General features: G+C 40.2%; 1 protein-coding gene across 1 annotated transcript; it reads left to right on the top strand.

Moving 5' to 3' along the window:
- Positions 1-1,966: 1,966 nt before the first annotated feature.
- LOC113659658 (sushi domain-containing protein 6-like) lies at positions 1,967-14,648 on the top strand. Its single transcript, XM_027172569.2, has 9 exons — positions 1,967-2,086; positions 6,333-6,477; positions 6,767-6,958; positions 7,416-7,610; positions 9,511-9,702; positions 9,953-10,147; positions 10,358-10,496; positions 11,540-11,904; positions 13,234-14,648. The coding sequence occupies exons 2-9, from the start codon at positions 6,363-6,365 to the stop codon at positions 13,257-13,259; spliced, it is 1,419 nt and encodes a 472-aa protein (XP_027028370.1). The 5' UTR covers positions 1,967-2,086; positions 6,333-6,362; the 3' UTR covers positions 13,260-14,648.
- The last annotated feature ends 543 nt before the right edge of the window (positions 14,649-15,191 follow it).

Raw genomic sequence — 15,191 nt, 5'->3', positions numbered from 1 at the left:
ATTATGGCTTGTTCGTAATAAATTTACATTTCCTGATTTCATATATTTCCGTAAAGCTGCTTTTTGAAAATTGACTCATGTGACTGTGGTGAGGAAAAAAAAACCCTTGAATGGAAGAGGAAGGAACCTTGAGAGGAACCAGACTCAAAGGTGAACCTCATCCTCATACGGGTGACTCTGGAGGGTGTGATTATCGTTATCGAAAATGTCTATCGTTAAACGTTATAAAATTGAATTGAATTGTGAGTTGCTTTGGAGGATAGTATATCTGTAATTAATTGAGCATAATCACTGAAAACTGATGTTACATCCAAAAAAAAAAAATTACAAAATATTACAATAGGGGAGAGTGGGGTAAAATGAGCCAGATTTTACTTATGTGGATCTCCAGGCAAGTGAAATTTAGACAGCAGTAAAACGAAGACATCTAATGTTAATTTGGGATGTTGCCTATCAACTGAAAATATAAGAATGCACCTATGACATAGATCCTTGAAAATATGACCTCAGAAAAAAAAAGTGTTCATGTGACTCAACTTACCCCAGGCTAGGGGTAAGTTGATCCCAGTCAGTGGGTAAATTGAGCAATTTGGGGGTAAATTGACCATCCTATTTTATGCAAGTATAATACAAAAAAAAAACTTTTAAAAAAGTTATTTAACAATACACTTACCTTTCCAAACAATGTCATTTATTAAAGCTACCTCAAACAACACAAAACAAACCAGTTAAAGTTGAAGTCCAACCTTTCAAGGTTTAGGAAGCTTATTCAGCACATCATTCAGTGGGACAGATCCTACATAGAGGTGGAGGTTGAAGCCATGGGTTGAACAGAAGTAGACAGCACATCAGGGTTTGGTCTGTCTGACACCATGGATGATTCAAACTCTACATCAGAGAAAATATCTCTGTTGTAAGGAAAAATCCCTGTGGACCTGAATCCAGAACAGATATTCCATGGTGTCATTGCTGACATGAAAGCCTCGTTCACACATACAGGGATGTGGTACAGTATGTGCTGGCTGTAATTGGTCTTGAATGGACCATAGACACTCTTGTCCAGAAACTGCAGGCGATGAGATGTGTGGGGTGGAATTGTGAGCATAACAATCCCCTTTCTCTTTGCTTAAATCAAGTAGTAGCACTATTAGATGGTCAGAGGAGCACTTGGTATGGTGAACCAGATGTTCAAAGAACTCTGCAAAGGTTTCTTCATTGATCCAACCACTGGTTCAATTTACCCCACATCATCTGGCTCACTTTGCCCCATAGTCACCATTTTGGTAAAAAATTGCCTAGCTTAGCAATTCAGGCTAACTTTTAGCTTGATGATTCATATGGTTTTATATGTTGACAAATCACCAACATGTACCATACACAACTTTAGACCTAGATAAATTTGCTTTGGCACAACAGCGAGTATACCTGAAATGCAGAAAATCAACTTTAACAAGCAAATAAGTGAATTTTTGTGAAAAAAAAAAAACAACAACTTATCTCTTGTAACATGTGCTTCTCCTCTTCACAAAAAATTACAAATGATGGAGTCCTTCAGAATGTATGGTCACATTACACCAAATTTGCATAGTTGCCCAGAAACAGGGGGTGGGTCAACTTACCCACCGGGTCATCTTACTCCTCTCTCCCCTATACTGTGAACACTTTACTTATAGTGTGAATCCAGGTGTTAAAACAATGCACCATGGGTTAGGAAGAGTGAACTAGGTCTGTGAGCTAGGTCTGTCCAGATCAACGACTATATCATTACTTTAGCAGTATGTAAAGAATATTTACAATGTTTACATTTTACCAGCCATCTGACTGGCACTTTTATTGAAATGGTGTGGGATATTTGAGACTCTTATAGTGATAGTGTTGTGTTTACGTCTCTGCTGTGTGTGTGTGTGTGTGTGTGTGTGTGTGTGTGTGTGTGTGTGTGTGTGTGTGTGTGTGTGTGTGTGTGTGTGTGTGTGTGTGTGTGTGAGAGAGAGAGAGAGAGAGAGAGAGAGAGAGGAACGAGCTCAGCTAGCTGACAGCTGTGCGAGGCGGCAGAGCTAACCTGCTAGCTACCTATCCCCGAACAAAGGTCAGTTTAAACCTTCGTATCTTTATTAAAAAACAGCGTGTTGACGTGTTAGTAAATGTGACGAAAATACAATTCATGCTCTATTCACATCAGCACGTGAGTTCATTTGGACATAACAATGATAATCACTGACATCTTAATGACAACAAAGCAACGCTACCGTTAAAGAAAAAAGCGGCGATTTAAAGCCCTGGCTAACCTACATGCAGGATTCTAGCTGTACTCCATCTCTTTTGGATTAGCTAAGCTGTTAGCTCACATGTTGGTGGAGAGAACATTTTGTCTTGTACATCAGATAGCGAACAATGATTGGCTAACTGTGCCTAGCTATTGTCTGTACTTCCTTTGTTAATGTAACAGTAAATACGCACACATATGCGATTAAAAACATAACCAGCTACCACGAAAACACGTTTTTATCGTGGTTCTTAAGTTTGTTAGTTTTTGTTTTTAAAGTTATGACTAGATAAACAAACCGTCTAGCGGTTAGCTTAGATGTTGGAAACATTCTAGCCAGTTAGCTACGTTTCCTGTGTTGCTAAGTGGCTTTAGCTTTACATCTGTGTTTGATGTGTGAGATAAACAGTAATACTGAGATTGCCACGTCGACAATTTGTGTACAGAACAACTTTTAAATAGCATCGTAACATATGAGTAAATGAAACGAGGAAGTCGGATTTTCAGCTCTGATGTGTGGGCGGATGTGTGTGAGCTGCAGCCTGCACACTGTGTCGATGTGCTGTTTGTTATGGCAGGGAATAAAAGTAGCTAATGCAAAAAAAATAAACAAACAAAATGCTCTCAGTTGAGATCATGGACTCGTTTGCATATCAGTTGAATATTAAGTCGTTTGAGTATCAAAATGTGTTCCATGAAGTGTAGTCTGAAGACACTTAGACTTGAGAAGAGGTTTACAAATAGCACTTCTGGGATAATAACCAATAGTGTGATGAGACCCTGTGTGTGGTGTATATACTGGAGTTCTTCTTATCACAGCTATTTATTTGTTGGGGGAAAAAACAACAACAACGTAATTTATTACTGTGAGGACGTGATGGTCCGGTGGTTAAGGCGCTGGGATCTTGATCAGAAGGTCGGGGTTGGAGTCCACAGGCTGCTGAGACATCAACGTTGGGTCATTGAGCAAGGTCCTTAACCTCATCTGCTCCAGGGGTGCCGTCCTATGGCTTGACCCTGCGCTCTGACCCCATAACCTTGGATATGCGAAACATTTGGGGCCTAGTCATGGCCTAATGGTTAGAGAGTCTGACTCGTAACCTGAAGGTTGTGGGTTCGAGTCTCGGGCCGGCCACGACTGAGGTGCCCTTGAATCCCCCCTGACAGCTCCCTGGGCGCCGCAGCATAAATGGCTGCCCACGGCTCCAGGTGTGTGTTCACGGTGTGTGTGTTCACTGCTGTGTGTGCACTTTGGATGGGTTAAATGCAGAGAACAGATTCTGAGTATGGGTCACCATACTTAGCCGTATGTCACAGTCACAACACTTTAAGATGCATTTAATGTTGTGAAATGTCAGCACTTTAGCATCTTGAATTATAGCTAGCACCACCCTCAGAGCTGCTGTTGAGTAATCAGATTTTGGAATTAGGAACAATTGACGACAGTTGGAAAAAGATGGACGATTTAAGGTCTGTTGGAAAATGTTGTGTCTGCTTCAAGCTTTCAGACAGAGGTGGTTTCCACACTGTGGTCTGAACCAGAATGAGTTTATATTTTCCCAGTGTTCCATCCCAGGAACACTGTTGGTTTGGTTTTATACTTACTTGATTCTATCGAACCCTGGACTCTGGTGCATTTGTGTTCATCTTACATCATCACACACATGGAGAACATAAAACTACTATATAGTTTTATTTCCCTGATATTTTCCCCTGCCACCCATGAGACACGCGTGTTGTAGGAAGTGATAGCAAGTTTCTTTACTGACTGAAAAAGTCCAGAGTGTGAGTTACATTCACAGGAATGACAGCTGGTCTCGGATTCAGTACTGCATTGTGCTTCCCAGGCCACATGATAGCATTCACATGATCAACATTTCATGCAAACCTTGCTCTGTTTCTAAATAAACAGCCTGTTTGAAAGCCCCCAGAAATAAGGGTGATGTTGGCCACGCCCCCTTCCTTCCTCCCCTCAGATACAAGAGGCGATACTATCATCAGTCTGTACACACAATCTCACAAGCTGAGTGGGAATTTAACAGTGCTGTGGTACTGGTGGGCATGTGGAAAGATGTCGTCTATATTTCACAAAATAATAAACTATAATAGACCCTGGCCCATTCATGGAAAAACCCCCAAAATGATTTTATTTTATATATATTATTGGCATTAAATAAAGAATATGAGAGATTTAAAAAAGTGAGCCAAAAATCCATAAATTTAGACATTTACAGCATTTGGAAGACACCATTATCCAGAGCAACTTACATTATCTTATTATACAACTGAGCATTTGAGAGTTAAGGGCCTTGCTCAGGGGCCCAACAGTGGCAGCTGGAGGACCTGGGATTGAGCTCACAACCTTCTGATTGGTAGCCCGGCGCCTTAATAAGAAGGCTGCCACATGCCTTATTAATAGAGGTGTGCACGGATAGTCGAACATTCAAATATTCGGTCTGCTGTAATTATTCGATAAATAAAAAAGCTATTCGAATTTCGCTATATTTATTTTTGAACATTATGAGAGCATGCGATGCCTTCGATGAAGAGAATGCGGCAATGCCCGCTCGTCGGAAAAGGCTGAGCCAGTTCTTCGGCGATGATTACAGAGAATCCAGCCGAGACGAGTGGGAACAGTCCTTGCTGGAGCCATGTATTCCACCAGATGAGGATCCCATTCAGTGGTGGAACGAAAACACAAAGCGCTTCACAAAACTTAGTCGCTTAGCACACCGTTATTTCTGTGTCCTGGCAACTTCTGTGCCGTCAGAGCGCGTTTTCTCCGCAGCCGGCCTTATTGTTACCAGACTAAGGAGCCGACTTTCCCTTGATAATGTTGACATGCTTGTGTTCCTTAACAAGAAAACATGTAAAACAATAGAAAGAAAAAAGATTTGCTGACAGTTTAAACGGTTCAAAGTTAAATTTAGTCTAGGCTACGTTCTATACAATAGTTTAATTCCTGCAGGTATTTACGTTTTTTTTTTTGTTTGTTTTTTGTTTTTTCACTTTTTGCTTTTGCTCTGTACTTTTTTGTTTGTTTGCACACATGGTTAAAGGTTTTCAGCTACAAAACATGATGTAGCATAATGTTTAAGCTTATTGTGTATAAGCTTGTTCAAAAATGACGGGAAAAAAAACTTAATTTAAATAAACGAATATCCGAATATTCCTTTTTTGTGAGATCAAATATTCAAATGTGATATTTGCAGAAAACGCCCATCCCTACTTATTAATAAGACAAATTTGCATTAATAGTCATGGTGGCATGTAATGGAGGGCAAGAAGATTTAGCACATTATTATGAATATGTAATTAAATATTTACTTGGCATAGAAAAGAGTCCAAATATCTTTTGCCTTTACTCTGCTCGTTCATTTCGTGCCTTTAATTTGAACTGTTATGGAATCTTGTGGGTGTCGCAACATGCAAATGATCTGTACCGGGATTGTGCTTTGCCCTTTACAGGAGATCATACACAAGTGAGTACGTTGTACATTGTTTCTGAAACCTTTGTGAATCCTGCAGAAAATTTGGTTTGGCTTATATATATATATATATATATATATATATATATATATATATATATATATATATATATATATATATATATATATATATAAATCCACACAATTTTAAAAAGATTGAAAATTGAGGTCGTGTTAGAAAGCAGTCAGAAATTTACATGAAGAGAGTGGCTGTAATGGAATACCTTTGCTTATTTATTTGTTTGTTTGTTTATTTGCTTATTTATTGATATTTATTCATTACCTGGCTGTGAAAACATAGCCACAAATGATAAAAACGAAGAACAAAAAAAAAGCGCATGGGATGGTCACGCACCAGTGATCAGCGAATGGTCATTGTGCTTGTGAAGGGCAACTCAGTCAAGCTTTTCACACAGGGGTGTTAACCAGACCTGGTTTTGAAAATGTCAAGCAGCCTCTGAATCTGAAGTATCTCAAGCCAGTGAACACTTTATGCTAAACATTTTTGTCTGTATAAAACAAAGCCTCCCACAGTAGATTTATTATTTATGATGAACTGTTTAAACTTGAATTCCCTACAGGAGACAGTAGCCCTGCCGCCGAGCAGTAAGATGTCAGAAGGAATCACTGAAGGTTGTTCATCGGTCAGTGTCTCATTGCCACTTTCTACCCTGTCCTGGTCTCTTTTGCTCTTTGTGAGTGTGCTGTCTACTACACAAGCATCAAGTAAGTTCCCTGCAGATAGATATTTTTATGTCCTAGAGGTTTTACAATTTGAATCAAATAAGGTAATCTCTTGGCTCATGGGACAACGTAGCTTTAGTTGGTTAGCAGTATGAGTAAAGTGATTGAGTTAAGAGTTGAGGGACTGAGTTGAAATAGAATTAATTACCCCACCTATGATTACTAAAGATGGGTCTATTAATTAGTTCTGCCCGCAGCTTTGAACCTCAACTTCCTTTGTTCTTTAGCGTTACTAAATTTGGGAATATGTCTGATGGTTTTTCTTCACCAGGCTGCGTGAGGCCGTTCTCCATCCAGCATGGTCAAGTAAACGTGACCGAGACAAACAGAGGCTCGTTCCCTGTGGGCACAGTGCTGCAGTACAGCTGCGATTCAAGCTACACTGTGGACGGACCCAGCATCGTCGTCTGCACCAGAGAGGGGCTCTGGTCCTCAGGTCCACCACGCTGTCTCCACAATAACTGTGAGCTTCTCTTGTGACATGTCAGAAATTTGGAAGGGTTACTCATGAGTAGCACCTTCTGTGTCCTAAGCATCACCTCCTAAAACTGTAATATTGAAAGCTTAACAAAGTCCCAAAATAGTGTCAAAATTAGCACTGGTATAAGCCAAAGCCTGTTTAATAGACTGCTGGAATAGTCCTAAAACCAGCTGTTCATTCACCAAATAGCATGTTGCCCAAAATATAGTGTCACATTTGGTGTTTGTCCATTTTGGATGCAAGAGTCATCTATCTAAACAGTTCTGCTTGTCTTAGAAGGTTCCCAGTGTGACCTATAAAGTCTGAATGCAAAGTAATGTTAAAACATAATATGAATGTAAAACAATCACTTACATTCACCTATCCTTTCAGGTACTAATTATTCATTCATTCTCAATAATGCCAACAGTGATTTGAAACTGTCTCAAATCCCCACCAGATTGTGTCCCCCCATTAGATCCAGAGAACGGGGGTTATACCTGCCACCCATCTCCATGCCATCATCTGACTCATGGCACAGTGGTGGAGTATTTCTGTGACAAGGGCTACACGCTGAAGGGGGATTACAAATACCTCACCTGCCAAAAGGGAGAATGGAACGGCCCTATGGAGATCAACTGTGTGCTCAGCCAAGGTCAGTAGAAGTGTTTGGAATTTGATTTAAAGCTGAGACATGGTATTTTCATTAAACACAGCTTTCACCCCTTCTAACCTCTGGGGCAACGTGAAACATCAGGATACCTCCTTATGCCCATGTGTACATCTTTCAAACCTTCCACACCCTGCATGACCTTCCAAAAAAAGGGTTAGATAGTGATGTATGGTGCAGTCGTTTCATCTTTTCCTGCCTTCTTCTCGCCAGTGTGTGTCGGATTACTTATACACACTATAAGAGCTCACTGCATAGGGTCTTGTGAACTCGGGTCACCTTTCATTCATTGGGGATAATTTTATTCCTTCTTGGATAGAAAATGATTTGTTACATGATACCAAACAGGTGGAATTTAACTTTGGCTCAGAGTCAATTCAGGCCTCTAATCATACACTGCTTGCTATCTAAGGCAGCTCTATCCACGCCACGGCAATGGCCAACAAGCTCAACAAGACACCTAGTGTTTATTTATTGTCTTGGCAAATCCACAACCTGGTTGCAGACGTTGCTCAGCAAAAGAAACTGTAAAACCTAGTAGTTTGTACATTTCAGCACTGGCCTCCTTACAATTCCGTGGCCAGCCATTCTGCTTGTGGGGATTACAGAGGAGCATGAGGGTGCTAGGTCTACAGCCATGCTATCCTAGATAGATAATGACTTCCAAGCCAAGCTGAAAGCTCTGATTTGGGAGACGTTGAGGACGTCTTTCCTGTTTGGAAAGAGCCGCTGGATAGGAGGGGAAAGGTTTCAAAATCACAAAGCCACTGCTGCCAACCAAAGCAATCATCCCTTTTGGTCTCAAGGCCTCATTGATACCAGGCCGGAAAAAAAAAACAATTTACCTATCTATAGCTGACCCCCAAATGCTGAGTATGGGAATATGTCCTTACTATATTGGCAGGGGATGCAGATATGCAGTATAAGCCATCAAAGTGACCCAAGGTCAGCTGCTTTTCTCCACTTTACACAAAATCTCTTATCCACACCAAGCCTCAACCAAATGCACCTCATCTATTGGAGCTGCACAGTTGTGTGACAGACACGCTATTGTGTATGTAGAGCAAAATGGAGCAGGATTAGCAGATTCTGGAGCAGATGCTTCTTGGCCAGTGTCTAGCCAATACATTGTGCTTTGTGGCAGAGTTAGAAAGCCCACTGCAACAGGAAGACTTTATTCCCACTACTGCTTTCACTAGTTTTTGGAACACCCCAATGTTTTTCTCTGTAAACAGATCTGGAATTTAAATGGACCGCCAGATGTGGGCATCAAACATGGCACTGTTACTGTCCTTCTAATGATAAGTCCAGTTGGCAGGTAAAACCAGCTTTGAATGAAACATGGTCAGTGGGAGGTTTTAAGGAATGAAGCCAAGAATTAATTGCTCCATTCATTTCATACATTTCTTTAAGCCATTAAGGAACATGGCTTATTACTGAGTACATAATATTTGTTAATGACAAAATTGTCTTTCTATCCAAGCTGGAGCTTGGGTAATTAATACATTATTCAGATTAGTTTTCTGACATTGTTTCTCCATTTTTTCTTCTGTAAATTCACTAAATGACCATTGGACCAGCTTTGGAATACTGTCGAATGAGTAGCATTGAAAACTGAATATATTATTTATTATATATCTTAATATGATTTTTTTTTTGTGCAGCCCCATATTGGTAGATAATTAGGTCTATCTCAGGAGTCAACTTGTTTACTTCTGTCTACCTTGTATATTCTTTTTGGTACAATTTAGAATTTGTCTACATGATGTCTGTATTTTCAGGTATATTTTAAACGTACTTGGTTTTTAAAGCATATTTGCTTGGAGGTTTTCCAATAACCTACACTTCTAATCTTTCCTGTCTGTAACTTGCTTTGCTTCACCAGGCTGCGTGAGGCCGTTCTCCATCCAACATGGACAGGTAAACGTGACGGAGACAAACAGAGGCTCGTTTCCTGTGGGCACAGTGCTGCAGTACAGCTGCGATTTAGGCTACACTGTGGACGGACCCAGCATCGTTGTCTGCACCAGAGAGGGGCTCTGGTCCTCAGGTCCACCACGCTGTCTTCACAATAACTGTGAGTTCCTAAATACATGAATAAAATAGAAGGGAACTGGATGTGTTTAAACTAGAAAAGGCACTGAAATAGGGCACGACATCTGACCATGTCTTCTAAAGCTGGGGGAAGTCATGGCCTAATGATAAGAGCGTTTGAGAGACTCCTAACCCTATGGTTGTTGGTTCGCGTCTCGGGCCAGCAATACCACGACTGAGGTGCCCTTGAGCAAGGCACCGAGTCACGTCACGTCACGTCTTGTGTGTTTCAGTGTGCAGTCCTCCATTTGTACCAAAGAACGGGGGTTACACCTGCCATCCAGCATCATGTCATCGTCTCACTGATGGCACAGTGGTGGAGTATTTCTGCGACGAAGGCTACACGCTGAAGGGAGATTATAAATATGTTACCTGCCAGAACGGAGAATGGAACAGTCCCATGCAGATCAGCTGTGTGTTCAGTCAAGGTGAATTCTCACTCCAAACATCTGACAAACCACATGTCCATTGCTCCTTCCTCTACTTCTATTTTCTGAGCTATTTGTAGGCTCGTCTGTAATTAGTTCTAAAAATGATTTGGCCTGAGGGAAGGAAACTGCTTTCACAAAACCAGATGCAGTAAGGAAGATAGAAAGGGTAAACGTTGTGTATCTTTTTAAAACGTCTGCTCCGTACAGAAAAGCATGCAGCTCCTGCGCTGGGAATGAACACGCTGTCCATTGTGGCCACCACAGCCAGCTCTGTAGCACTTGTCCTTCTCCTGATGGTGGTGTTTGTTTTACTGCAACCCAAACTGAAGGCATTTCATCATGGACGGTGAGCTCACTTCTACTTCATAATCTTATATAATACAGCATAAGAGCAGTTTGGTTTTGGATATATTCTTAGCTTTTTAAGTTAAGTTTCACTCCACTAACTCCACTTTTTTTTTTTTTTACATTATTTCTTGAGCAGCTATTTTAGTGAACCATCTTCTCTATTCTGTCACTGAAGTCTGTCAATGAATTAGTCAATGAATCGTTCTTCACATGACTTCATATGTTTAGTAGACCTTTTGTGGCTTGTTCTTTTCTTCATCTTTTCTCATCAGATCAAACAGGTCAGTTCTGTTAAAGTAGGATTTGGTAACCTTACAGTCCATATCACATCACGCAAATAAATAAATGTCCACCAGGTGGAGCTATTTGTCCACATAATGTGGTGTGATCGAGTATAAAACTTACTGGCCCAGTCACAGATCAGCTTATCAACCTTAATACAATATTTGATTCTGTGCATAATAAAGGCCACACAAGAACATCACTATATTTATTATTCAAATTAAACACCTTGTAATGGTATAACTGGTCAAACGTGACAACGATTAAACCGGCTGTTAATGGATGAAAGTATGATTGAAAATGGGCAACTTATTATTTATGTAGCGAGTACTGCATTTTATTATACTATTATACTTTAACATATCGGACTAGATAGTCGAAGGCCTTTAATTCTGTGCTGCTTAGAGAAATTTGCCTTGCTTTTGTCATTATGATGTTTCCTAATAAACTCTAGCTTGCTGTTGAAGCTTTTTTTCTGTGAGCAACTAATTACCGACAAACGATCTGCAATGTCATTCATCGTATTTATTCATAAACACTTTATACATATACACTTTTTTTTTTAAAGAAAGTCAGTTAATTAAAGGTTAACAAACAGGCTTATATTTAACAGTACAGACACAGTTTAAAGAATTTCCACAGTAATGAACACTGGAACAACAAATGCTTATAAAGTGTAAGATTTAATATTTAAGACGGAATAATTATTAACGTTAACTTGTGAAAACCTTCGTTTCTTTGCGCTCTCCCCTGTCGTAGGCGTGATCAGGGAGACTCCGGGCAGACGGTCACCATCATGGTGGAGGGTGTGCAGGTTACCTTACCATCCTACGAGGAGGCTGTGTCTGGAGCCGGAGGTGCAGTTTTGCCTCGGCTGCTACCACAAACACAGCTAGAATCTATGGAGCATGCGCTAACCCAGACCTCAACAACAAATGCTCAGCACACAGAGGTCTCAGTGATACATCAACCATCTTCTTTATCTTCCTTTTCCTCCTCCTGGAGCTTGGACGGTGCCCAGGGAGCGACAGCAGCGTCCTCAGCCTTTCAGTGCCAGAATCCAGACGCGAGTCAGCAAAACAGTTTACCGTCTCTAAACGGCTCAGAGCAGAACCTCGCTGACGGTACGAACTCGTTACGCTCCTTATTGATCATGTCTTTTAAGCTTAACAGTCTTTCTAGTCATGTTAATACTACACATCTTTCTTTCTTCACCTACCTCTTTCTCAGCAGTACTATAATCTGTTTTAAAAATCCAATGCTTTTCTCTAATCTAATTGGTCAGAAGTTGTTTATTGATGTTCTATAACATCACAACTAGGACGGCAGTTTTGGCTGCACAACAAGCCACAGGTTTATGTTCATTCCCATTCTCATAGTATAGTAGCCGTAAATTCACTTTGTATGGTGGATATGCTTCACGTAAGTCTAATAATAAATGGAGTAAAAGAAAATGTTGCTATTTAACAAGCAGAAATGTATAATAATACTGTATGTGTATAATCACCCAGTGAGGTTTGCTACAAGAAGGCATTCATACAATCACATCCTCAGAAGCATTTTGGAGTGTCAGCGCTTTAGAAAATGTAGTCTCCCACTCCCATCCCATAAGAGAGTTTGAAGACTTTAAACTTTCACTTTCTAAGTAACTAAGTGGGAAGAACACTGGTGAAATCTAAACCAGCAGATGTTATCCAGAGAGTATTACGGTCAGAGCAAGGTCAGATGTCTGACATTTCTATTCTTCAATCCTTTGCTTCCTGATTTAAAGTGTACTTAAATCTCGCAAATTAGTAACAAGAGAGACGAGAGTGGGTGGTGGAGTTCTAGTCGTTCTGTGAAGAGATTAAAAAAAAACAGCTTGTGAGGTAACAACTGTTTAATGCAAGCAGTACCTTTCATTCCACGTTAATCATAACTCTAAAACATGAACTATTCTGATGTCAACTCAAAACTGATGCGGTGTAGAGAGAATACAACACTCCAAGCAAAATGATCCTGGAAAATACCGGACTACATTGCCACAGCACACCACTGCAGTTGATTTTGATTACACACGCTCACAATCACACCCACACCGTAGCGTTAAAACCACACAATGTTGTGTACGTCCCTTTTGTGCTGTCGAACCCGCTCTGACCCATCGGTTCCACAAGACCTCTGATTGTGTGCTGTTCCATTTGTTCCATAAAGTCCCACAAGTTGTGAGGTGACTCGTTTATCCAGTGCATCCTGCAGATACTTGTTCGGATTGAGTTTTTGGGGAATTTGAAGGCCAAGTCACCGCCCCGGGGAACTCTTGGTCATGCTCCATAAACCATTCCATTCGTTGTGCTAAAAGAAGCCTGGCATTAGGGAATACCGTAGCGTTATGTATGATTATTATATAACCCAGGCATGTCGAGAATATTGTGTTCTAGAAATAAACACACTTTCTTTTCTCTTCCCATTAGACATTCCCTTATTAAAGGAATCCTGAGAGTTTCTGTCACAGCCTCTGTTGTTGAGGCCACAAAGACTGCAGCCGCACACGCCTGACTGCCATGATCAGACTTTGAGCTGCATCTCTGCAACACACAGCCCTTCTCAGGTGATTCTGAACTAGACCGACCTGATGCCCTGCGTGAGACACCAGTTCTGTCCAGTCAAGAACTTGCAAATTATTTACACGTCTTTTACACACACACACACACACACACACACACACACACACACACACACACACACACACACACACGCTTAAATCCTTCACAGCTTTTTGATTCCTCTGTGTCCTTGGACATGTAGCAAAGACTCAACACTGTACAAAGGGTTCATGTTTATCAAGGCCTTTTATAGGATTTAAATCTTATTTTGGCAGTTGATTTGAAATAAAGAGATACCCCAACACACACTCGGACGCACACACATCACCTACACGGCAATGTTATAAAAACACCAGTGGCACCACCGGACATGTGATTAATACATGCTGGTGGTTGGTGTTTTTTTTTTTTTATTAATTTTTTATTATTATTATAAAAGACTGGTCAGTTTAAAGTGTCATCACACTCATTACTGTTTAGTGGGATCTTTGGGAAAGAAAATATCGTGTACACCCCGCTACACAATAACAAGGGCTATTTCTACCCTTATTGTGAGCTGGATTTATCCTCTGGTTCTTTGTCACTGCCAAACATTTTTAAAAAGCTCTTATCTGATTAGCATGCATTATTTAAAACAAAGACTTAGAATATTAAGTAATAAGGCATGTGACTTGGTGTTTTAAGAAGTTTTAGATTAGGACCGAGGTGGTTGGAGACATGTGGAATTTTACAAAGCATGGATTTGCTCTGAAGAATACAAACACATTGTTGAGCCTTCAGTAGCACACGGATTCATCTATAAGTTAGCTCTAATGCTGTCAGGCTCCATTTCTGTAGGGATCACCTGAATGTTGCATTTTCTCATTTTCAGCATCTTAAAGCTCGAGCAAATGTACTTGCTTTGACTGTATCACAAGCTTTTTCACATGTGTTTCTATTTTATAACGTGCATTGATTTGCATTAGTAAATTTGTTTTTAAATGACTTTGAACATGACGTGCTATGGAGTAGCATTGTAAAATCGTTTGAATTATATGATCCTAACTCTCCTTGCTTTAATTAATATAATCTTGATATCAATGCAGGAGCAAACTTTGGATAATTTAATGTAAATTGATTTATTTAATACCAAACAAGTGAAGTCCTGTACTGTATGACATCTGTTTTTCATTTTTGGAACAGAATTAAGTTCCTTGCCAGGCATAGGATTTAAAAATAAATAAATAATTTAATTTATCTCTGTATTGTAAATAATTGTTTCTGATTAAATATTGTTTCACCTAGAATGTGTTCTGTTTATTTATTATTTTTTTCTTACAGATTTGCAACATTGTGCTGTTAAAACGGCTTTATATAATCAGCCAATCATGTAGCAGCAGCACGATGTATAACAATCACGCAGGTCGATGTCAAGAGCTCGAGTTCACATAAAACAATAGGGAGTTAGTGTTTCTGTAACCGTGGCATTTTTGTTGAAACTAATGATCTCCTGGAAATTTCACCAACAATGGTCTTGTACATTTAGGCCATTTAGCAGACGCCCTTATTAGAGTGACTTACACTTTTATCTCATTTTATACAACTGAGTAATTAAGGCTTAGGGGCTTTGCTCAGGGGCCCAGCAATGGCAGCTTGGTGGACCTGGGATTTGAACTTATAATGTTCTGATTGGTAATCCAGCTGCACTAAGTTACCACATCCCCACAAGTTTACACACGGGTCACGGTGTTCTGTGTATGGAAAGGCCTTGTTGATAAGAGAGGTCAGAGGTAAATGGCTAGATCGGTTTGATCTGGCAGGAACCATACAGTAACACACATCATTCT

The sequence above is a fragment of the Tachysurus fulvidraco genome, chromosome 12 (assembly GCF_022655615.1).
Source record: "Tachysurus fulvidraco isolate hzauxx_2018 chromosome 12, HZAU_PFXX_2.0, whole genome shotgun sequence".
NCBI lineage: Eukaryota > Metazoa > Chordata > Actinopteri > Siluriformes > Bagridae > Tachysurus > Tachysurus fulvidraco.
The sequence above is the reverse complement of the archived record's forward strand: the minus strand, read 5'-3'. Positions and strand labels throughout refer to the sequence as shown.

Bases quoted from the DNA above. Each gene is read 5' to 3' on its own strand.
- LOC113659658 (XM_027172569.2), top strand. From the start codon at position 6,363: ATGTCAGAAGGAATCACTGAAGGTTGTTCATCGGTCAGTGTCTCATTG. The intron at 10,497-11,539 runs GTGAGCTCACTT...CCCCTGTCGTAG, and splicing joins AAGGCATTTCATCATGGACG to GCGTGATCAGGGAGACTCCG. The intron at 11,905-13,233 runs GTACGAACTCGT...TCTTCCCATTAG, and splicing joins AGAGCAGAACCTCGCTGACG to ACATTCCCTTATTAAAGGAA.